Source organism: Centruroides vittatus, unplaced genomic scaffold (assembly GCF_030686945.1).
Source record: "Centruroides vittatus isolate TY-2023 unplaced genomic scaffold, ASM3068694v2 scaffold_3315, whole genome shotgun sequence".
Classification (NCBI taxonomy): Eukaryota; Metazoa; Arthropoda; class Arachnida; order Scorpiones; family Buthidae; genus Centruroides; species Centruroides vittatus.
In genome coordinates, this window is record NW_027122703.1 from 1,864,582 (window position 1) to 1,890,456 (window position 25,875).

The following is a 25,875-nucleotide window of genomic DNA, read 5'->3' on the forward strand; positions in this document are numbered from 1 at the left end:
TTCTCTCCCTGTTTTTAAATAAATGTTTTGAACTTTTATCAAATTTGCAAATTTTAAAAAATGTTACTTTTTGGTGATTTATATTGTCTTAACCACTCAGCAGTGAGGGACGTATATATACGTCGAGGGCGATCGTGTGGCAGTGGTGAGGGACGTATATATACGTTAAATTCTTTTGGGGGTATCACCAAATCTAGCCAAAAATCTACCGCAAAAAAAAATTCACATAAAAAATGAATTATGTAACAATAAAAAAAGACTTTTCTTTACTAGACATAACTGTTTACAAATACTTTTTCTAAAACAGAAATGAGAAAAATTGCGTGAAAAAATACTTTAAAAATTTTTCGGGTATATTCTCCACTACTGAGGGGTAGAACCATACCTGACTCTCCCACTGCTGAAAGGTTAAGTCACTTAAAGGAATAAATTGTATACATGAGCAAATACTTGTTCTTTAATATGAAAAACTTGTTTCCACATAACTTAGTTTGAATTACTAAATAGGGATGTCTTGTTTGTTTTAGATAAATGACTTTAAAATTTTTAACTGAAAAATTAGCTTTACGAGTTATTTTAAAAAATATACCTTTTCTGTTAATTTTAATTCAGATTTTTTTTTTAAATTTATGAAAATTGTTGTTTATAATACTTCTGTAGGAAGAATATTATCAACTACTAGCTGAAAAAATTTATAAGATTCAAAAAGAACTGGAAGAGAAACGACAGAAACGAAAGGAACAGCAAATGCAGCAAGTTCAACCCATTAACAGTCCAGTTGGTCATCTTATGGGTAGTCCTGGCACTCCAAATATTAGTAAGTAGTTTATTTCATGGGTAGAAATGTATATAATATGTCAGACTATGGAAATATGCATACATAAATATATACCGTATTTTACGGACTATAAGACGCACTTTTTTCTTCGAAAAATTGCCTCCAAAATTCAGGTGTCTTATAGTCCGTATCGTCTTATAGTCCGTAAAATACGGTATGTATATAGCTCTAGTCTGACACATTAAAAACTTTATTAAGTAATAATTTTCAAATGATTGCATGTTATTTTAAGTTCATGAACATAATTCATGATTCATCTGTAGTAGAAATATATATTTTTAATATTAAATGATGTCCCTGCAGAATTTAATTAATTAATGAATAATAATGCATTTTAATTATATTTTATCAAATTAATTTATAAAAATTAATCTGAATAACAATTAAAATTATTTTACAGATCTTTCAACCATTAGTGGACAAGCACAATCTCACATTTCCAACATGTCTCTTCCTTCTGCTCAACAGCGCATACCTCCACCAAATGTTACAATACCTGGCAATATGGGTCCAAGAGGAGATATGTTTCCTTCACCAAGCCAACTACAGAATTCTCTTGGTCCTAATGTAGGAATGAATGTAAATCAGAATCATTTTACACATACTTCACTTCCACGTTTACCTCCTGTTAGTATGCAACAATCTCCTTTCAATAATATGACTGGAACTGTTACGATGGCCTCCTCTTCATTAGATATAGCATCTGTGACACCTACCTGCACTGGTAATTCAATGAATCAGTTTGGTTCTTCCATTAGTCAAAGTCATCCTCATTTTGGTGAAACCTTAAAGACTAGACAAATGACTGTAAGTATTTTAATGTTTATATTTAGAAATTTAAATTTGAAAAATTGATTATAAAAACATTCTCTTAAGATCTCTCTAATTTAAAAAAATAAAATGTGTGGTATCTGGTTGTTTATTGTTAAAAAAGACAGTTTAATATCATTAAATAAGCACAGTCTGACCATGAGATTGAAGTCATCTTCTGGCAATTTTCTAATATTCTAATTTTTAATGTTTAAAAAGATTTTGTATTAAAAAAATTACAGAAATGTTTGGTTAGTTTATTTTGCTTGTTTATTTCTTTTTCTTTAGTTGTTTCACTTCCATTTAATACCAGAAAATAAATTTCTGTATCACCTACATTGATACAGATGATGTGTGCTTTTTCTGTCTTTCTATAAGTAAAAATTATTTTAAAAAGTCGTACTTACCATGAAATTAATAGTGCTAATGACATAATCCATCTTACTCAAATAAATGCTTTTTATTTAGACTAATTACTGTAGTCAGTTACCTGTTTTGTTAGCAAACTTGAAGTTGACCTTTCCACTGTAACTATGCATAGTCAGACAGCTTTTATGCTTTAAAGATTCTTTTAAACCAGGGAGTTTTTGGAGAAATTTATGTTAAAAGAGAATAATTTATTTTTCAATTTCTTGGTAGTAATAAGTTTATTGATTTAAAAAAATCACTTATATAAAAGTATTAAAGCTAAACAATTGTCAGATTAAATCAGGCTACTATTAATAATTACTGCTATTATTAATAATTAAATGCTAAGTAATTTGGCTGAGAGATAGCATTAGGTGGCATCTCTTATTAATTTAATTTTGGCTTTAATATAACTGTTGTGCTTAGAGATGCTTATATATGTATATAACAGTAGTTGGTTTGCTTACATATAGAAAGCAGAAATAGAATTTTATCCTAATAGATTTATGGAATAAAATGCATCTGTTTTGTAAATTTAAAATATTTATTTAATAGTTAAAAATTTTTATTTTATATTTGATAAAATTCTATTTTATTATATTTAATAAGATTTTAATAATTTTTAAATTAGTGATGTGTTAATTTTGTAAATAAGTTCTTTTTCCTTTCTATCTGTTTCGTATAGAACAATATTTTTGTTAAATTACAAACATGTAAAATGTTTATAGTTTACCAAAATAAACATTTTTTTTCTAAATTACAAAAGCATTATTTTAATACTTTTTGAAAATTTAAGACATTACCTTCTTAAAGACTTTAAATGAATTGAAGACATGAGTAGATGAAAGTGTTATATTGCAAAATTTATTCTAAATTATACATGAAAAGTCTGGAGTTCTAGAGATTACCACCTTCCATTTGCTATATTAATAGAAACCTATAAAACTGTATAACAATACAATAAACAAAATACACACACATTTGATACAAAGTACATAAAAAAGTTTTAAGTGAACTGATGTAAGTTTATATTATGTAATTATTTTGGTATAAATATATCCATGAAGTAGTGTGTTGAAGAAAGTATTAAAGTGTTGTTTAATTTCTGAAATCATTGATGGTGGTATGAGACGGAGAGATCATTAAACCTTTATAAATGCAGAACAGTTGGGTTTTGAATGCTTGTAACATAACATTTTCACCAGTCATGTCTTCAATTACATAATGATTTCTTTTTTAATAAAAAGAAAGAAGAAATAAAGTACTTTTAATGTTTTTTTTTATTAGCATCAGGTCACACATCAAATGGGACAACTGAATCAAGGGCCATTATCTGGTTCTCTTCCTGCTGCTGCAGCTGCTGCTACAAATTCTCAGGTAGATTATTTTATTAAGAATGATTTATGTCATTATTAGTTTGAAAGAATAATATTCCCACTTAATTTGAAAATATACTATGATGTTATTTCAAATAAAGATTAAATATTAATAATCTACATTATATTTTAGATTAAAAAAATATATTTTATTCTAGAAAATATTTCCATTCAGTAATAATTTATAGATTGCAAATTGTAGTTAAAAGTCAATTAAATATAGTAAAGAAATAAATTTTATTTTCTGACTTTCAGTTGTTTTAAAATTAGTTTTATGTGATAATTAATATAAATTCTCTATAAAATATTTTTAAATAGCATATTTTTGCTATTTTTACTTACTATTGTTTATTTTAACAGATGCCTGTAATGATGCAAGGACAACAGTTAACAGCACAACAACAGCAGCAGCAGCAGCAACAACAGCAACAGCAGCAGCAGCAACAACAACAGCAGCAGCAGCAACAACAAACAGCAGCAGCAACAACAACAGCAACAACAACAACAGCAGCAACAGCAACAACAAATTCAGCCACAACAGCACTTATTGTCCGATCAGACAATTAATAAGTCCATGCTATCACCAGAAATACAGTCACAGTCTGTGCCTCATTCTCATCCTATACCACAATCATCAACACCACAACCCCAATCTCAGCAGTTGCCTATACAACAACCACCAAGAGCAGCATCAGTTCCAGGAGCTTGCCTTCAAAATACTTACACATTAAGATTAGAAAGTCAACAAGATAGTCAAAATTCACATAGTGGCATAGGAAAAAATATAGATAATAGTAATGATTCTTCTTCATTTCCAGCACCAGATTCTGTTAATGCAATATCTTCAGTAGGTAAAAGTCAAACCAATATATTGTCATCTGGTGTATCAGGTACAACAGAGTCACTTCCTACTTACACGGCTGCAGTTAGTAACCAAAGTCAAAATAGTGGTAAAGGTAAAAATATTGATGGGACTGCTGAAATCAAGATGGAAGCAGATTCATTTGAAACTAAACCTGACATAAAAACAGAAATTAAAACTGAAATTAAAGTAGAAATTAAGCAAGAACCAATGGATGAAAGTTCTTCAGTATTTAATTCAAGTTCTGTTGGTGTTAAGGAAGAAACTGTATCTGTTAAAGAAGAACCTTCGACACCAATGTCAACAGCAAGTACTGGTGAGGCTCCAATAGAGGTGAAATCAGAAATTACAACAGAACAATCGCAACCTCCACCCAGACCAAGACCTAATAAAAAAGTTTTTAAACCTGATGAGTTACGTCAAGCATTAATGCCAACTCTTGAAAAACTTTATAGACAAGATCCAGAATCACTGCCATTTAGACAACCTGTTGATCCTCATTTGCTTCAAATTCCTGTAAGTGTTTTAATTTAATTATTTATATTTTATTAGCTCAAATATGTGTGCTGGTGATTTGTGAAAGTGGTCTAAGTCAAAAATAGGGAAACCATTGAATTTATATCACAAACTATTCATAAAATTATTTTTTTTTTTAACTTTACAAACTCAAAAGTCAAAATATCATCACCAAACAAAAACTTGACTTAAACCACTTTTATAATCATTAGTACATAACTTAATTTAACTGATGTTTTCAGCCTCCTCACAATTTTTATTGTTAATACAAATTTAAATGATACAGTAAACAGTGTCTTTATATGAGAATTACATTTTTACAAAATGTTATGTAAAGTTAACAGTCTTAGAATTAACTATTTATTTTAATAGACTTATTTTTTTGGAATTGTTAGTTAAGAAATTTTAGTAGTCTGCTTTAAGCTCACCTACTTGCTTAAATATTTAGAACTTGTCATTAACAAGCAAAGAGGTGAGCTTAAAGAATAACAGTTATATAAGAACAAAAAGCTTAAAGCAAGTTAGAAATTTTAGCTAGCTAATTTTTCATTGATGGCAGGTGATTCAGAATAATTTTTTTTTATTCTGATGTTTTATTCTTTTTATTGCTACAATAAATTAAACTTATAACAATTGTTAATTTCAGTTTTGTGTATTAAAAATTTTTTATGTATGAATATAAATTTATAAAAAAAAGGGGGGGGGAAAACAGAATTACATGAAACTTGGTAAACTGTATTCAGATTCAAAAATAAATGTTAAGGAAAACAAAAAAAAATATTGGTTCTTAATATGTTGATTGCTAGGCTAAAATTGGTAAAGTTTTCTCTGAGACAATAATTTATTTTTGAAGTTTTATTCTGATGATTACTGACCGCAAACCAAAGATTTGCAAAAGATTGTGTGTGTCACCATTTTAATGTATTCTCACAAACTTGTGCATAAAATTTAGTCCCTGTTTATAGTGTTTATTTCAATGTAAACAAATGAAATAATTTAATGATTTTTAAATTATTTCAAGTATTTCTCAATAGTTATCATTTTATAGGCCTATATTTAAAAATTCCTAAAATCAAAATGATAGTGTTTTCATGCTTATGGCCAAAGGATATGGTGATGTTTCGTAAGCTAGTAATGACAACTTCCATCAATAACAACATGAATACTCCATAAATTTTAAGAATTGATGAAATAATCAGTGATACAGACAAATCTGTTAGAATATTTTCAAAAACATGAACAAGGGAAGTCAGTAACTGGTATACAGGAATCTCCTGCTAATGTAAATCAGAATAGGAACAACAAAAGCTAAATTTGCACTAATGAGATGCTTGTTAAAGGGGATTACATTTAAAACCGACTTCTTCCTTTTCCATTGTAGATTTGAAACATGAAATTGAAATATAGGGCCATTATAATTAAAGTTCCACTTTGAAATGGCCATGAAAGGAAAACTACTGGACAGAATGCTATCAAACTTGGTAATAGTTTGCAGGAAGTCGTAGGATTTTATTTTCTGCCAAAAAAAAAAAAAGTTTGAAAACTCGCCACCAGTGGGGAATGGCGCTGTATGCAATATTGTTAAACGAAATAAGACACAAAGACATTGGTTGAAAATCTTTTTAATTGTTTTTAAAATATGTTACAAAGTATGTTCAATGTGGCTTCTACCACTTTCTGAAAGCAAGTTAAATTTGTCCTTATATGCTAAGAGTTACTGTTGAGAACACAGTAATGCAATTTAACTTGCTTTCAGAGAATGGTGGATGCAACATTGAACATGCTTTGTAACACATTTTAGAAATGATTAAAAACATTTTCAACCAGTGTCTTTGTGTCTTATTTCGTTTAACAATATTGCATACAGCGCCATTCCTGCTAGTGGTGCGTTTTTAAACTTTTTTTTTTTTGGTGGAAAATAAAATCCGATGCCTTCCTGTAAACTATTACCAAGTTTGATAACCTTTTGTCCAGTAGTTTTCCTTTTATGGCCATTTCAAAGTGGAGCTTTAATTATAATGACCCTCTATGTTACAGTATTCAAAATATAAAAAATTAGGAACATGTTTGCTGATTAGTTTTTCTGTTTAATATCTAAAAATAAATTAATCTGATTACAGTCCAAGTCAAAATCCAGTCAAAGTCCAATCAAAACTGCATTACAGTATTCTGATTCTATTAGTTAGGTCTACAGTTCTGTAAGGAAATTATTAATGGTATTCTTTTTCTTCCCACATTTTTCACATTGCTTCCCACATAATTACAAATGGAATCAAATGACCTGGCAATGTTATAACATGTTCTCATTAGAAGAAATGGCATTGAGCATTGCAACTGTTTCCATGTCTTGCGATTGTCAAAGGAGAGCCACCTTTACTTTTTCTTCTTATCTTTCATTAGAATCTTCTCTAAGTTCGTTGAAGATCATTCTGGTCCATTCCTCCACAGCAGTATCATCATTTCTTTTATCATGTGTCATGACAAACTTATCTACATGGCCATAACTAAAGAATTGTTTAATGGTGTTTTTGCTAAAGCAGAGTTCATTCCATTTTGAAATGTTTCTTCAGTATCTTCAACACTTCGTTATGAAATGGTGTTGTTAACAGCAACAATAAATTCATTCTGTTTTACTAACAGGGATAATAAATTTATTATTTAATAATATCTATAATTATTACTTTTTAATTTCTTTTTTATTCATTTCTTTTAATCTATGAATAAATTGGAGAGAATTCTTTGTGTTTTTACATAAAATAAACAAGGATATTCTTCATAAACTAGAATCAGAAATATTTTTTATTATTTATATTTCTGATTTATTTGTTGTAATATCATAATGTGGCTGCTGTCATAAAAGAATACCGTATATTTCCGCAGATAAGACGATAGTTGAATCATAAAAAAGGCCCTCAAAATCCAGAGTCATCTTTTAGGAGATACAAAAAAATTAGATTGAAATTTATATAAATTAAAACCGGTTAATTATTTACTAGTAGAGAGTAGGGTATGTCAACAAAATAGAATAACCTATACGACGTTTTTGTGAATAGTCAAGGTTATTACCTGAATGCCCAAATCAGTGCAAACGTTTGCAACAATAGCAAGGCACAAAATAAAATTTGTTCATTCAAAAAATTACGAATAGGACATAATGGACATAATTTTGTATATGCTATACACCATTATTATCCAGATGATGATCACTGATCTAAACTAAATTCATAGGCCATGGATAGTTTGGGGGTTGTCTTATAGGACAGATATATGCTAAAACTATAAAACTTTGCCGAAAATTTATACCTCGTCTTATCTGAAGGTCGTCTTATTTGCGGAAATATACGATATTTTCAAGGCTTCTATTTTACTTCCTGCCTTTTTGAAAATGGTTTGAGATTAATACAGTTAAGGAAATGTAATGATTTCTAGTGTATAGAGTACTAATTTACTGTTAATTTTATTTTCGAGAATACAATATGAAAACTGATTTCGTTGATTCCCGCAGAGAAAAAAACATTTAAGATAGAAAAATATAATTAAACTTTAATATAAATATCAATATGTAGGCTCAAGATATTATTTAGACTAGTTAAAAATCATGTTAGAGATGGTTGAAAAATTTAATATTTCTTGTAATAACAAACTTCTATTTTTTTTCTTGACACAACCTTCATAAAAACCCATAGCAAAATTTTACATTTGTACAAACCTATTTATAATGCATGATTTTTCAGTTTATTGTTTTTTTTTCCTTTCAGTAATAGAATTACTTCAATCTTCATTTTATTATAACAATTTGTTACCTCTTTTCTTCTTTGCTATTGTCTTTCAATTGGTAAACAACTGTACCCAAGAAAGAGGAATGAGTCCAGAAGTAAATAATGGATTGCAAGATGTACTGACCTCAGTTATAGCCACAAGTTATCACAGAAGATAAAGGGGTCCAGTTATGTCTTTGTTAATTTTGTTATTTACCTTATTCATCATTTAAGGCATGAGAGTAAGATGGTACCCAAGGGGTATCTGGGAGAGAAACATCAATTAGTTCTTTGGTACAGGAAACCAATGCATAAGAAGAATATGGAGTATGAATTAAATTGAATACTTTACAACTGAACTACTTGATTTACTTGAAATAAGTAATAAAATAAAACAAGTAAAATGGCAAAGCCATTTTTGGGATGAGACTAAGTCTTGGAGAGTGCAAACAATGCATGTGCAAATCTTGCACTCACGCCTGTTTGTAGAAACAGTCTCAGCATTTCGTATTTTCTTTTGACCCAGTTCTCGGTCCCCTGATTACCTACAAATCTGATTTATTTTGTGTGTGCATGATTTGGGCACCAAATACTCTGTGCCAAATTGCAACTCCCGACATGTATTTCTTCATACCTCTAAGGTATGCATCCGTTGACAGCAACATGATTTTAGAGACAAGACATAATCTTGTCAAAAGGATATAAGTAACATATAACATCTTCATTTCAAACGTAGACTTTATATTTAGCTGTTTAAGTTGCTTTATAAAAATTTATATATACACATTTAATTTTAATAAATGTTTTTGGGGTCTCCTGAAATTCATTATATTAACATTCTACTGTATGTTGGTATGCTGATGCTGACAAAGTATACTATCATCACTGTAAAATATAGATTTTATTTATAAATTTTGTTCTTAAGATCAAGAATTCAGAATAAGTTAAGAAATTTCATTTCTGTTATATAGTAGCATTGCTGAATTTATCGTTGGCTAATGTCTGCAAAGTTAAATTTGTTTTTCTTCTTATTATTATTTTATATTTAATTTTTAGCAAATATTTAATACTTAAAATTATGTATTTTTTATAGGATTATTTTGACATTGTCAAAAAGCCTATGGACTTATCTACTATTAAAAGAAAATTAGATACAGGGCAGTATCAAGATCCTTGGCAGTATGTAGATGATGTTTGGCTAATGTTTGATAATGCTTGGCTGTATAACCGAAAAACATCTCGTGTGTATAGGTACTGTACAAAGGTGAGTATTTATTAATCATTATTGCAATATACATAAAAAGCAGATTATATATAATTAGTACTTATCATATATTGTAATGAAAAACTATTTCACTGTTTTATTTTCTCTCATTTTTATGGTTAAAAGTTATAAATTTAAAAATTTAAATTATAAAAAATGACTTTTACATTACTTAATATTATTTATATTTGGTATCTTTTTATTGATTCCTAATAAACTTTTAGAATGGTAATGCATAATTGAAAATTGTGAAATTAAATACAAATTTGTATATCTTGCATTAGTACTCTTTCTAAAAGAATTTTGATTGATGTTTGTGTTTTAGAAAGTTAATTTTCTCTAATGTTGTTGTGATTTTAAATCTAAATAGTTAGTTTTTTAGATTTTATCAAGATTTACTATTAAATACACTTTCAATACAAAAATGTATTTTAGAAATTAAGTGGATTTATATTTTTTGGCCTCTTGTGAAAGATTTAATGACTGTATAAGCAACAGTGGCCAAAGTGCAGTTCGTGAGCTGCAAGCCATATTAGTAATGTGGCTTGTGGCTCACATTTCTGCCATTTACAGATTTTGAGTGGAAAACTTAGATAGCATTACTATTGTTATATCCTTTGAGAAATGATAATATGTTAGGATGGAGAAATCACACTGTGTTAATGATTATATTATAAATAAATTTATCTTGACAACAACCAAGATGTAGTATTGTCATGTCATCATACTATCAGTGTTATGTTATGTTGCCATGTCAGTTCTTACTGATGACTTTTTAAGTATAGTGCTTAGAGCATTTAGTTGGCCACTGTTGATAAAAGCCTTGTTTTTTAGTTTCCCCATTTCTTGATATTTTTGAGTGATCAATAACCTCTTAATATATATGTTAATTAAAAGAATAAGCAGCTAAATCTTGTAAATAATTTTGTATTTCTAAATTATTATTAAATTATTTTTTGTAAAAATCAATTAGAATCAATTACTGCACTGATCACTTATCAATTGTACGAAAGCATTTTTTATGTCGATTGCCTGATTGTTTACAATATTTGGAATTGTTTTGGAAATTCATTTATAAATTTTCCGTGAAAAAGGTAAAGAATAGTCTTATCTTACTTAGATAGTTTATAGGTTTTATTATTTAATTAATAAAAAACTATAGCAGGATGGAGAGTTCGCTAAGTTCGGCATTATTAGTGTGCTCAGTGAACTCTTCATCCTGCAATACAATATTTGGCATGAGTATCAATCTATAGTATATTAATAAAAAACAATTTATTAATATGCAGTTTTAGTAGTAAAGAATCAGTATATTTATTATCTACTGTTATTGCTCAAAATTAAGTTAGCTGTTAATCAAGTGACTGTACTTCAGATGTTATGGTATAGGTAAAATTTCAGTAACATTAATTTAACTAAAGAAAATGGTTTATGCCATAATCAGTCATATAAATTATATCTTAATAACAAGAATATGTATGTTTACTTTGTCTTACATGCAAGTTAATGAACTAAAATCATTAATTCACTTTTCAGATAGGCTTATTTGATTAGTATGTTACTAGTTAATGTGCTAAAATAGGAAATCTTTATGTTTATATAGAATATAAAATTTAAAAATCAGTTGCTTGAAAGATTATGGGAATCAACATATAATAGTTTTTAGAGATCTTTCATCTTAGTTTTTGATGTCCTACTCTATATATTTTTATATATTTATGTAATTATTTTATAATTAATAAAAACTAAACTTATGTATTTTGAATGGTTGCAGTTATCTGAAGTATTTGAACAAGAAATTGATCCAGTCATGCAATCCTTGGGCTATTGTTGTGGCAGAAAATATGTTTTCCAACCACAAGTTCTGTGTTGTTTTGGCAAACAACTGTGTACCATTCCAAGAGATGCAAAATATTGGAGTTATCAGAATAGGTTAGTTTAATGTTAAAAATATTTTGCTCATTATTATAAAATTGTAAGAAATAGTCTAGACCTTTAAATTGTTCTAAATATGTTTTAAATTTACTTCAAATTTTCTAAAGAAAAAAAAGTATATAACATAATTTTAATGCTATTGAAGTTATTATGATGTAAAATATTAATAAATTATTATTTATGCTTTCATAATTAATACTTTTATTTTAGATATACCTACTGCCAGAAATGTTTTCAAGAAATTCCAGGTGATGTTGTGACACTTGGAGATGATCCAACTCAATCACAAACGTAAGTAATGTTTTCAAAATAAATAAATAAAAAATTCTATTATTCACAATATATTAAATATTAGTAGTATAGATGATAGAAATTTGTATTATGATGTTTGTTTAATAAAATATTTATTAATGGGACTATATGTTCATATGTTTTAGGATTGTCTTTATTTTTTTTAAATGTAAAAATTCATAATAATAGTGAGAATTTGTTTTTAAAATAGAAAAACATCTAAAAAATTCAGAAAGTAACAGTTTGTTTTTATGCAAGTGGAAAGGTACAAAATTTATGTTGAAGTAAATGATGATGATTGTAATATTGTGTAATTTGAAATTTGTTTTTTTATATGTCTATATACCTAGCTGTATCTATGTACATATAACTATTTCTTCACATTAACAGTCTTACTGATTGATTTGGACACTTAGGCAAAGAAAAAGAACTGCATTTGACAATTAGATGATCATAATAACTGAAATGTGTGTGTATTGCTCTTATGGTTTCTCATTTGAGAGTGAGTCAGATCCTCAATAGTTTTTCATTGATAGTCTGGCCTAGATAGATCCTTTTCCAATTACTTGGCCATGCCATTGTGGATTGTTAGTACCTACTAGTGCCCATTGGATGGAGAGAATGAAAAGGAATTAAGTCATTTATCATCATATCAACAAAAGAAATAGGGAAATTTAATTTTTAATGATGAGTTTTTGATTAGCATTAGTTTATCACAAAAATTGTTAATAAAATTATTGGATTTTAATATACAAATATTTGTTAATATAAGTTGTGAAGATGAAAATCATTGTTCAATTGTAATTTTGCTATTTTTAGAATATTAAAGAAAGAGCAATTTGTGGAAATGAAGAATGATCATTTAGAATTGGAACCGTAAGTACACTTGTTTTATTCAATAGTGAATATTATAAATAATTATATTTAATATTTATGGCTTTGTGATGATAAAGTCCAAGAGATAAATGGATGCCATGGAAATAAGAACATTTGTAATTTTTTACCTTATTTATATACACTGTGATATTTTACTTATATTGATATTTAAGTATAATTTTATTGCTCTTAAAATAATGAATATTATAATAGATACATAAATTATTAACAGTTAAATACAGAAAATGCATAAGAATAATAAAGTTTATTAAATAGAAATTTTTACGGGCCTGTTTTTTTTTTATCATAAATTTATTGTTAAAAGTGGAAAATAAAAATAATTACACTGTAAAATGGGGTAATAGAAACAGACCTAACGAAATTTTGTGTGTGTGTATGTGACCAAAGAAGAAAGTACCCAACAAATTAGAAATTCTTCTATGCTATCTCTTTGAACATTATTTTTTTTTTAAATATGGGCATTGTTCTGTTGCAATATGGCCCACAAGTGGCTGATTGGATAAAAGCACTAAACACTGGTAGTTGGTCATGGATTTGTATCTCACCAACAGGCTGGCCACGGGGAGTTTTCTGGGTTTTTTTTCATGTTAGTAACATCTAAATAATTCTCCATAAAAGACCTCCTGGGGGGTGTTTTCCATTGGCAGATCACTCGTGCATTGATGTAACCAAATAAACCAAACATTGTTCTATTAGACTGGCATTACTGTTCTAAATGTCCGACCTGTTTGCATTTTGTGATGGTCAGATACACGCTTTTGCTGTTTGACAAAATTTGTTGGTGTTTTATTATAACTTATTTTATTAAAAATTGTGTTATAGGTTATTATCGTAGTATCCTTGAATCCATGAGCCGTTTTTGCTATTTCTATTTATCTGATGCAATTTTTTTCAATACCAATGATTGATTTAAAATTTGAAGAATTTTGAGAACCTACATCTAAAATAGCAGACTGGATTTATTTGTATTCTTTCCTACTGACCTTGACTTATTTTAGTGAGGACACTTCTTGTAAACTTTGTGACTTTTGAGTCTGAGGAGTCATTAGACCAAGCTCCCAACTTCAAATCTAATTCATAGAACTTTAGAAAGTCTGTGTCTGACTTACTTCTAAATAATAATTTAAAATATACTTTGATTATATTAATCCAGAATTGCATTTCATTAGTTTCAAGTGAATCATTGGGCTACCTTTTTAAGCATTTTTTTTTTTTTTAAGGATTTATTTGGCATTCCTGTCAAAACTGAAAGTATTTACCTTTTTTCTCAGTGTTTTTTCATTATCATCACTATCCTCATCATCATGAATTGCACATTGACACAGACAAAGTTTCCCATGTATGATTATAGTAAAGTATTCAAAAATATTAGATTTTAACTCAAGTAATCTTAGCCATTTTGTATGATAAAAAATTTAGAATTATCTAGCAAAGACTGCACTTGAATAGAAATTTTTGAAAAGAAAGTCAACATTAATTACTGATATACAAAAAGAGATCATGAAGTAGGAGATTTGCCAGAGTATCAAATTGAAGAATGTGGATATGTAGGGCTCTTCCTTCAGAACACGACAGAAGATAAGATTTTTGGTGACATTTGAGCAATTTTACTTCACATATGGGGATGTTGGGAAATTCTCTACCCCTTACCAGTATGTTCCAGAAGCTTTACTGATGACTTCAGTGACTTGAGTGTTTTTTAAAATCGCTTTCATTTTTATCCAAGAAATCATTTTCTAGATTACTCGATGACCTGAATAGGAAAAAGTTTTGTGGAAGTTTTCTCTTTTTGTGTAAGTTATAATTAGCATAATATAAGCCCTATGTAATTAGTAAACAGTTTTGCACAGAAAAAGCATTTCCTTTCAATTTTCCAGTTGTAAAATAGAAACAAATGACTTTTAAGTTATTGTTTTTTATTTACTCCAATTTACTCGATGTTGCTTCTATCAAGTAAAAAGAAGAAAAAAAGAAGGAATTCGATTACTTTGTATATTACCTGCTGCTGATGATGATGATGAAGATAAGCATTAATGTTATTGGAGATACATTATCATTTAGACAGAAAAGTGTTTCTATTCATCTCATTTTATAGTAATTGTATTTAATTTAATATGTTTAATGGTTTGACTTACTTTATAATATATTACTTTATATTTAAAATAACATTGTTTGATTTATTTTCATTTGTTTAATTAACTAAACATTTAATTTAAAATAAGTTATTTTTCTAATTTTGAATATGTTTATTTTAGATTTGTGGAATGTAATGAATGTGGAAGAAAATTGCATCAAATATGTATGCTCCATTTTGATCCTATTTGGCCTGAAGGGTATAGTTTTTTTTATTTGCTGCATATTTTATATAAAAATTATAACAAATCATACATAAATTATAATAATTATTATTTTATGGATTTCCTTTTTTTTTTATATGTACATATAGATTTTGTTGTGAGAATTGTTTAAAAGCGAAGGGACGAAAAAGAAAAGAAAACAAATTTACAGCTAAAAGTAAGTAAAGTAATTGTTACAAATGAGAAAAAATTAATTTTCTATGGGTGGTGTTTGTATTCTACAATGGAATATCTCAGAATACTGATTATTATTTTCATAATACAGTTCAATTTTATGTTTGTTTTATTAATGGAAATATCTTGTAGTAAAATTATTTTGTTTTGCATTTATATGAATAAAATGCAAAAAGATGTTTCAGCATTGTAAAATTTGTGTGATAAATTAATTTATTATGAATTTAACAAACTTCAGCTTTATAGAAATTGTTTTTGCAACTATAATTTTTCTTTGATTTTAATTCTATTATAGAAAAAGTTAATTTAAATTAGATTAAATTAGAAGGAAGTTAATGTAATTAATTACATTATAATTAGAGCTGTATTATTAAAATATAGTAATTTTGTTTATAAATTTGTAGTTATTACATACGGGCAAATATTTGCAGTGATTTTTTAAAGAATAGTAATAGAAAAAAATTTAATAAGAATAATGTAATCATTAATAGCAAAAATTTTTATAAAACTAATAATATTTTCAGGACTTCCTCCTACGAAACTTGGAAACTATATCGAGAATCGTGTAAATAATTTTTTGAAGAAAAAAGATTCTGGAGCAGGAGAAGTTACTGTTCGTGTTGTTTCTAGTTCTGACAAAGTAGTGGAAGTGAAACCTGGAATGAAGAGTCGGTTAGTATGAATTTTAACAAGCTACTATATTGTATTAAATGCAATAATGTATATATTAAAATTTATCATCATTTGAATAAAAAATAACATGCCAGTCTAAAAGTTTTTTTTGTTATTAAGTTGGCATTTTCTATTACTTTATGGATACATAAATGTATTGCTTATTTGATTTTTGTTTTCAAAACCATTTGCATAATATGTGTACAAATCTTTGATTTTCATTAACTACAGTTTCCTGAAGAAATATGTTTTTTGACATATGTTAAAAAAGATAATGATTCAGAAAAATCTTCTGAAATGTATCATTACATAACTAGTGGTATTTGAGATGTTTTCACTGATACCACTTGTTTTCTAAAATTTGATTTGAAATAGACTTTTCTGTTTAGTTGCAAGTTTTTATGTATTCATTAAAAAAGTATTGTCATGGTGCAGTTTTTCTAATATTTTGATATTCTGAGAGTTAAAGTTATTACAATTTTAACTATAAATTATTTTTTAAATTATTTTAACACACAATAATAATATAGCAAATTCCCACTTAACATCATTTTGTTAAAACATCATTGAGGAAAAGATACAAGTACATTTATAATCATTTACAACTGTTATGGGAAGTCAGAATTGAATTTTCATTATAAATGGTGAAATTAATTCTCTGAAGTAGAAAATAAATGTTGGAGTTTGCAAATATGATTCAATTTGAATAATATTAACTGAATTGTATGTAAAGACCTGCCAATAAACTATGAAATTGCAGTAACAACTTTAATTTTTGATGTTTTCAGCCTTTTTTACTGATCATCCTCAGGAGAAATACAAATAAAATGTCAGTTGCATTCAAATAGAATGTGAAAATGATTGATTTTAGTAGTTATCACTGAATTATATCTTGTTTATATTATTTAGCCAATAGTAAAACTGATTTCATTATAACTTACATTGTTTTCACTTAACAGTTTCAGTTTCAAAGAATGTATATACAATGTTGAGTGAGGACTTGCTATACCTTCATAATTTAAAATTTAAGTTAAAAACAAAAAAACTAACTTAGGATAACTTAAAAATTATTTTTGACCCTTCAAAGGTTTTACTAATATATATTTTAATAATTTCTTTTAAAGCTATGTTGATACAGGACAATGGCCAGATCATTTTCCTTATAGAACAAAGGCATTATTTGCATTTGAGGAAATTGATGGAGTTGATGTTTGCTTTTTTGGAATGCATGTTCAAGAATATGGATCTGATTGTGCACAACCAAATACAAGGTATAAATATTTTATGTATAATATTAAGTTACAGTATACAATTAGTTTTTTTCATTTATTATTAGTTTAATTTAGTTTTTTAATTTTTGTAATATCTTTGACCTTTTGCCTTATTACAGTTTATTCTTATACATAAGTGATTTAACAGTTAATCAGCATAAAATTGTGTGATATTATTGTGTTTTCATCTTGTAATATTCTGTTGAAAAATTGCTGTTTGAAAGTTTACATGTATATATGTAAATCAAACTTTCTTTTGTTATTTTTTGATGTGATGTTGAGAATATCATTAACTATTATTATATTATATAATAGTTATTAATTTGTTTTATATTAAATGATTTGAGATTATTATTATTAAATTTTTTAAATATTTTCCTAAAATTTCCTTGCATCACAAAAATGTTTGAAAAGCCAGTGAAGTATAGTGGTGTAAAGTTGAAAATGTGAGGAACTTGTAACTTTGAGTATAAATGTTTCATTCATTATTCATGAATTTAGTGGTATACATGTATACCTCGGGTTACATTGTTTCGAGTTAAGTCGTTCTTGATTATATGTCGTTTGTCAAAAAATATATATATATATATATATATATGAAAAAATAAAAATCAAGTTTAAATCATTTTATTAGACTTTGTCTGTCCGCCACAAATATTGAAGTCGTAATATCACTAGAAAAGCATTAGAAGCACACAAAATCATGTTACTATACAATAAATAAGAATAAAAGTATATAAAATCATATTAAAATATTTACATTTACAGTAAATGTTAATATTGTAAATCATAAATCCTAGAAATGGAAATAGGAAAACATTTGTGACTCTGTGTTGTCTTATTTAGCAGTCTTTATTGATAAATTTAATGTAAATTAGTTTATTTTCTACTATTGCAAAATAATTTCAATAACTGTATTTGTTATTTAACCTTAAAAAATCGTTTTATTTTATAATGTCTTAGAGCAAACCACATTAACAAATAAAGAGTCTGCGATGTACTGTAAACATCACCAAACTGTAAACACATACATTTACAAATATGTACGTACTGTACATGTATTCATAAATTTAGGTAAATTTTAGTTTTTATTATAGTACAGAAAAAAAGTAATTTGTTTGTAAGCTTAAAATCTATTCTTATTAACCATACATTATTAAATATATATTAATAAATAAAATACAGAACTGGGAATGGTTATTTGTGGTTTAGCCTAGTGACAAGTAAATTCAGAGACAAGTAAATTGGTTTTAAGTCATTTTTTTGTCTTAAGTCACCTCTCCTGGAACCTCCTGAAAAGTTTCCTATATATTCTTTCTAATAAATATTTTGTAAATTACTGAAATATCTTGATTACATAACAAAAGAATAAAAGTTTAATAAAAAGTTATAGTGCAGTTTTGTATTAATTTTGTATATCTTATGAAACTAAACTGATCAGTAATAAGCTATATAATATACTTTTAAGAATTATGACAAGCATGTTTTGAAATAAACAATTTTATTAAAAATGAATGTAATAAGGAATGATGTGTGAATTTATTGGATTAAATTCAATTTTTCAAATTGAAACAAAATATCAAATACTGGTAACTAGTAGACAGTAAAGTTTTTGTTCTTTTAACTGTTATTTTTTCTTTTTGACTAATTTTTTTCTTGAAATTGTTTCATTTAATTCCAGTTAAAATAATAATAATAATAGTTGTTGTTGTTGTTGTTGTTGTTATTATTATTATCAAATTGTAGTTGGAATTTACAACAATTAGTAGTTTTTTAAAACTGTTTTTACACATTTTAAAATGTTTTTTTCTTTTTTAAGTTAAATATATTAAATATATTTAGTTGACATGTGTTAGATAAATATGGATTATTATATTATTTTTTGATAAATTATCTAATGACTTTACATTTTACTTTTCAGGAGAGTGTATATAGCTTATCTAGATAGTGTACATTTCTTTAGACCAAAGCATTTTAGAACAGCTGTTTATCATGAAATTTTACTAGGATATTTGGATTATACTAAACAATTAGGGTATGTATTTTTAAATTTGTGATTTTATGTAACATAAGTATGTATATTAAAAAAATTAATTAAAACACTTAAACAGTTGTGTAATAATATTATTATTATTTTTTTTAAATTGATAATTTTCAATGTTAAATAAAAATACTATATGAGAGATAATTGGAACATAATATAATCTTTCTCTGATTTTAGAAGAATTAATGAGTTATTTTGGAATTAATGTCTAAATCTTGAATAGTTTATTTAAAAATTACAGAATTTTATATTTTTACATTTAAAATTGAATTAATTTAAATAATTTTACATGAATTTAAGATTTTTTTAAACTTTTATGAGTTTTATTAATTAATAACAATTTATTTGAAATCTTATGTTGATTAAAGGTGCAATAAGAAATTATAGATGATATTAACAATTTAAGATTTTATTTTTATTATTGCCAATTTAATTTATCATTAATTTTTGTGTTAATGTAAGAATATTTTATAATGGAAGGATGCAATATGTATAATAATAATAGTAGTCACACTTTGCATCTTCCTTCCTATTATCCTGTACAAGTGATGACAAATTGTGACTTGCTTGATGTTTTTAAGGTACCAGAATTGAATGTTTGGAAATTATTATGAGTTATAAAAGCGCATTTGATATATTTTAAAATGTATGTATAGTATGAAAGCAAGTTCCTAAAGCTGCTAAAAAAGTTTTAAATGCCACTAATTATGAACCATAGTGAGAAAAGTTATCATCTGTACACTTATTTAGCATTTATTATTATTTTTGTCATACAGATTAAAAAGTTAAATAAAGTAAAATTTGTAAGCATTTTTTTTTTAAATATTTTAATTACTCAAATTAAATATTTGACTCATGATTCAGAATTGATAAATTTTGAATTCAGTTCTGACCTTCAGAAAATGTTTGCTCTCACTATACTATGATATTAATATATAAATAATTTTAAATAGCTGAAATAAAATATTTGTTTTTATAAAAGTTAATGTTTTTAATATTTGTAATTATTAAAGTTTTCTATTGTTTATTTAATTTAATGAAAATAATAATATCTATAATTGTATACTGTACTAAAAGCAAGCTTTGCTACAGGAAGAAATCAATTTTCTTTTTATATCTAGTTGAAATTTTTTTTTTTTAATTTTAATTTACACAGGATTTTACATAAGTTTATAGGTTAATATACTATATATTAATTAAAGTTAAAATATACAGTGAAAACTGCTTAGGCGACCACCTGCATTCGACGGGCACCTGTCAAAATGGGTAAAAATTCCTGGCACGGAATAGTTTATACATAGTCTTTGTATAAGTTACCGTATTAAACAAGAACCTGTGTAACGCAACCACGGGCATCAATTTTTGGTCTGAAACAACATACAACTGTAATAAGTGACCACTTCCACGAATATATATACAGTAGAGAGTCGTAAATCGGCACCCTGGTAATCGGAATCGCCGGTAATCGGCACGATTTTCACTCAGACTGTGTCGTGCTGAATCGAACGTTTTTGATACTAGATTTACTTCTAAAGTATAATTTTCATGTTTTTATATTCTTCAATATATTTATTTTGTTTGTACAAAATAAAGAAATAATTTTTAACGATACGATAGCCTCGATTATTATTATAAAAATTTTCGTTAGGCTTAAAATCGACAAAAATTCAACACGAAGCGACACGCAACGGAGAAAAATTTGAACATTGGACAGGTTAATATATTTTTTCGTACATAGACCGTAATCGGAACAAATCCCTAATCTGAACAACCCCAGTCCCCAATTGATTCCGATTTTCGGTTCTCTACTGTAGTCTAAACTCTTGTTCCAACCCACTTCGGGCACTTCTCCCACCTTTGAAATTAGGTGCAGGTGTTAATGAATTAGTCTAGCAACAAAGGAAATTCATTTCAGTTTGTTTGAAATTGTCCTAAACACGAAGAAATGCGAAGTGCTGTTATTAGAAGATCATGTTAAACCATTTTCACACACTGATAACTTTATCACAATGACAATTAGCAGCAAAGTTTAACAGTCAGGCAACCTTCCTTTTTTGATTTCGCAATTGACAATCGCCGAATGTAATGAAATTGTATTATGAGAAAAAATAATTTATGATTTCATTCAATAATGAATTCTCTATATAAAGCTAAATAATAACTGTTTGTTGTTTGAAGAAATATTAATTTTAAAAGTAGTTTGTGGTTAAAAAATATATAAAAATATTTTAATAAGTATAATTATCATCATAAATTTATTTTGACATTAATACAACCTCATTGACAAAAAAGTTATGTCCCTGATAGAATGTCTGATTACTGCAAAACTCTACATACAGCTATGTTACAGAAAGGTATGTAAATGATTACAGTTTTGGCCTGATTGCATGTCAGGTAATGCCAGCATATTGCTTCAAAATTGCTATCACGTTGTTCTATTATTAAGGATTGCAGAAGCTCACTGCATTCATAATTTTGTATACCTGTTGTTTGGAAGTCTTCGAATGGCAGGCAAACCTGCACATTGTAGACACAAACATTATGCACAGCCAACAGAATTTGAGAAAGGCAACATTGTTGGACTGATGGAAGCAGGATGGCTGTTTTGCTAAATTTCCTGTTATCTGGACCATTCTGACTTGAGCCTGAGGTGGTGTTGGGTCAATAGATACATCAGGGCATGCATAAGTAACAGGTAGGTTTTGGACATCCTAGACAGACTATCTGGAGGGATGATTGTCTGATTGTGAAACAAGCACAAACAGCTACAGGGGTGTCTCCATCATTCAGAGATAGGTAGGAGCCTCATTATAGATCTTGTAGAATGGTCAGTGACTAGCAGTGACAAATTTGCATGCATGCATGGTTACAGCAATATAGCCTACCATTAACATCCCCACATCATTGGCTTTGTTTGCAGTGGTGCCATGACAGAGAAGTGTGAATTGTTATGGACTGGCAGTGTATTTGTAGTGATAAATCTTGATTCTATTTGGGAATGGATGATCACCATGTTAAAGTGTGATAGACCTGATAGACCACTGATGAGCATTTCAATTACCCCTTTGTTGTTGAGAGGTAAACTGGTTTTACTGCTGGCATGCTATTCTGGGGAACCATTTTATATGCCAGTTGGGTACTTGTAGTAGTGCCACATATGACATAGCAGTCCTTTGAGAAAATTCTGTAGCTTTGTCTGTTACCTTTCATAACAGAGTTCCGAACAGCAATTCACCAGCAAGGTAATGCTTGGCTGCACACAACTAGGTTTTTCCAGATATGTCTTTATCACACTTCTACAATTTGTGGTCTGCTCGATATTTGAATTTGTTGCATATTGATCATTTGTGGGACCAGGTGGGATAACAGCTTTAGCCACCCATGAATGTAAAGGACATGGAATGGCAGTTGTAACATTTTTGGGTAAATTTGTCACAGGATAGCATACAGGATGTTTATATGTCTAAAAGGTACTAAAGATTGCCATAAATTGCATTGTTTCTTCTGCAGAAAATTATTCTTTTGCTATGATGATGTAATCAGTTATTGTAATTATTTTTTGCACTAATAAAATTTTATAAGATTCCGATATTGCCTTCTTGGTGTGTAACTTTTTTGTCAGTGAGTGTATTTGAATGTTCTAGTACATTATAATTTTATTATTATGTGAATGTATATAAGTTAACTATTATTTTGCAGTGTTAAAATTATATAGCTATAGTAAGTTAATATTCATCATACTTGAGTTTTACATATTTATAAACATATCTGAAGAAATTAAAACACAATTTATTTTTCCATTTCTTTATTTAATTAGCACCTTTGCTAAATTAGCTGAAGAAACAAATCAAATCAGTGACAGTACAATTTCTTGCTCTAATCTTCTTGATCCATTTTTTCAATGGAAATTTTCCACTGATAGAAAGTTTATCCTTGGTCTGTTTGTATTTAATAGAGGAGTAATTAATTACCTAAAGAGTAATTTTAGCTGGGTGCTAAGAGTATTTATCTCCCACTAGCACTTCCACTCCATCTGTTGGTATTTACACCCAATAATCTGGCTTTGAAAACTTTTTGTTTTAAAGTTCTTAACATGGAAGTTTGTGTGTATATGAGGTATATCCAGAAAGTAAATAACATTTGGCTTTAAAAAAAGGAAAGAAACAGCAATGATAAGAAGAAAGTTTAAGTAATTAGTACTAGTAACTGGTCCTGTACTAATTACTTACTATGACTTTTTACATAGTTACCATTACAATTAAAGCACTTGTCATAGCATACCAAATTTGCATTTCTTTGTCATAGACTTCCATCACCAGTTCCTTTAGCCAGTTAGTGAAAGCTTTTTTCACTTCTCATCTATTCCGAAATGTCCCAAATCCACCCAAAATTTCTTTTAGCTTGGGAAATAGGTAAAAAATCACTGGGGACTGGCTGCAGTGATTTTCACCTGTCAAGACTGTATGGTAGCTGACTGAAAACATTCCAGCCAAATTTCTGAAGCACTGCTTCAGTGGCTGCAGTTGAGTGCAGTCATGCATTGTCTTCCTTGATTAAACATTAAACATCATTTTCTCACAATTATTATCTATATATGTATATTATCTCATTGCTTTATTTACAATGTGGTTGCCATACACTTCCATAATTTGTTTACAAATTTCCATAGGACAAACTCTCTTCATGTTTAGAAAATGAATAATAATTTGCATTTGGTAGACTTTTTGACTTTTGTTTTAACCCTTGACAAAACAGTAACAATAAGCTTGCTAATTCGAAACTCTACGCATGCTAAGCTAACATATTAGAGAATAAATTGACCTCGAATCGACAGTTGTAATTTAACTGCATAGAGTGCTAAATGCAAATATTCTTTACTTTCTGGGTGCCCTTCTTATATAATACTGAAGACTACTTATTTTAAAAAATAAACATAAATAACAAAATAACGTGTTGTATGTGGTTTACCTTTTTCTCAATACTTATTCTCAGCAGTAAAGTAAACCACATACAACATGTTATTTTGCCAAGGAATCATCAAACATTTTCGGCTTGTTCTACAAGCCATCCTCAAGCATTATATTACATTGTATCACTAGAATATAACATTCCAACAGAATTTTGAATATAATAAATTTAAATATGAATAAAAGAACACAAAACAATTTTAAAGAGATGAATGTTACACAAAATGAAATTTAATTAATAATAAAATATGAAACACAAAATATAATTACAATAAATGTCTTAATATATAATGAGAAGCCAAAAATGAAAATTTAATATTACTTCTTTGACCGAAGGGCAATCTATAAATTGATATATTTTAGTTTTTTCTCCATGATGTATTTCAATGCTAATGGTATTCCTTCTGTGTCTAGTGTTCAGACACCTGTCCATCATCCTACTTTTGTATATTTCTAATTTTTCTGTACTCATTGCTAACAATGATGAATGCACTGGTTTTATGATGTTGGTCTTCTCCCACTTTACAGTTAAGCCTTCCACTTTGGCCATGGAGGACAACACTGTGCAAGATTGTCCTTTTTTCATGATGTGTTTATGCTCTTTAAGGCATGTTTTGAGATTTATTTTTGTGACTTTGATGTATTTTTTTTGTTCCGAGCTGTTCATTTACATACAAAATTCTATAAACTCCTACTAGTACTTTTTTTTGTTTTTTTTTTTCTTTGTCATTCCTAAGAAGTCTATAAATCGTGGATGCTCTTTTGAATACAAGTTCTTATTCTTCACAATTTGCAATCTCATTCATGATGCTCTTTAAGTCTTTATTACATGTGAACTTACATATCTTATTGCTTCTTGTTTTTGTTCCTTCTTTGACTTCCTTAAATCTTTTGATAAGATCTTCGACCAGTTTGTTTTTGTATCCCAATGATACAGTAATATTTTTAATTCTGTTCAGCTCTCTTATTCTGTCATTAATGCTAGAACAATATAGAAAAGCTCTTCTAATTAGTGGTCAAAAAGTAGAAAGTTTATATGTGTGGCGATCAGTTGAGCATGACAGGATATATAGTGGGTAATGCATTGGTTTAATGTAAACTTTCATGTATAAACTTCGCTTCTTAAATGTGATATCAATGTCCAAGAAATGAATGCATATTGTACTTGCTCTAATTTGAGACTCGAACCATTATCCTTAATGTTAACTGTGTTCAAAAATTGTTGTATCCTGCTGTTACTTCTCCAAATTATAAAAACCTCATCAACATATCTTTTGTATAAAACAATATCATTCGTGAAGGAAATAAAGATATTTTTCTCTAACTTACAATTCACACAGTATCCCTGAAATTGGATTCCCCAAGGGGAAACTTTTTTCTGTCTGTACAACCAATCATTGAAGCTAAAGAGTGACTGGTAACTAATCATATTTGT

The 25,875-nt window shown here is 27.7% G+C and overlaps 1 protein-coding gene across 1 annotated transcript in view; it reads left to right on the forward strand.

Moving 5' to 3' along the window:
• LOC136988538 (CREB-binding protein-like) overlaps positions 1-25,875 on the forward strand; it is a 65,983-nt gene that overhangs the window by 26,500 nt on the left and 13,608 nt on the right. Inside the window, 14 exon segments of the mRNA XM_067286407.1 lie at positions 661-817; positions 1,239-1,645; positions 3,344-3,433; positions 3,793-3,903; positions 3,905-4,810; positions 9,662-9,832; positions 11,607-11,764; positions 11,978-12,058; positions 12,878-12,934; positions 15,211-15,288; positions 15,402-15,469; positions 16,011-16,158; positions 17,283-17,429; positions 19,351-19,464. Of these exon segments, the coding sequence (XP_067142508.1) occupies positions 661-817; positions 1,239-1,645; positions 3,344-3,433; positions 3,793-3,903; positions 3,905-4,810; positions 9,662-9,832; positions 11,607-11,764; positions 11,978-12,058; positions 12,878-12,934; positions 15,211-15,288; positions 15,402-15,469; positions 16,011-16,158; positions 17,283-17,429; positions 19,351-19,464 (2,693 nt within the window).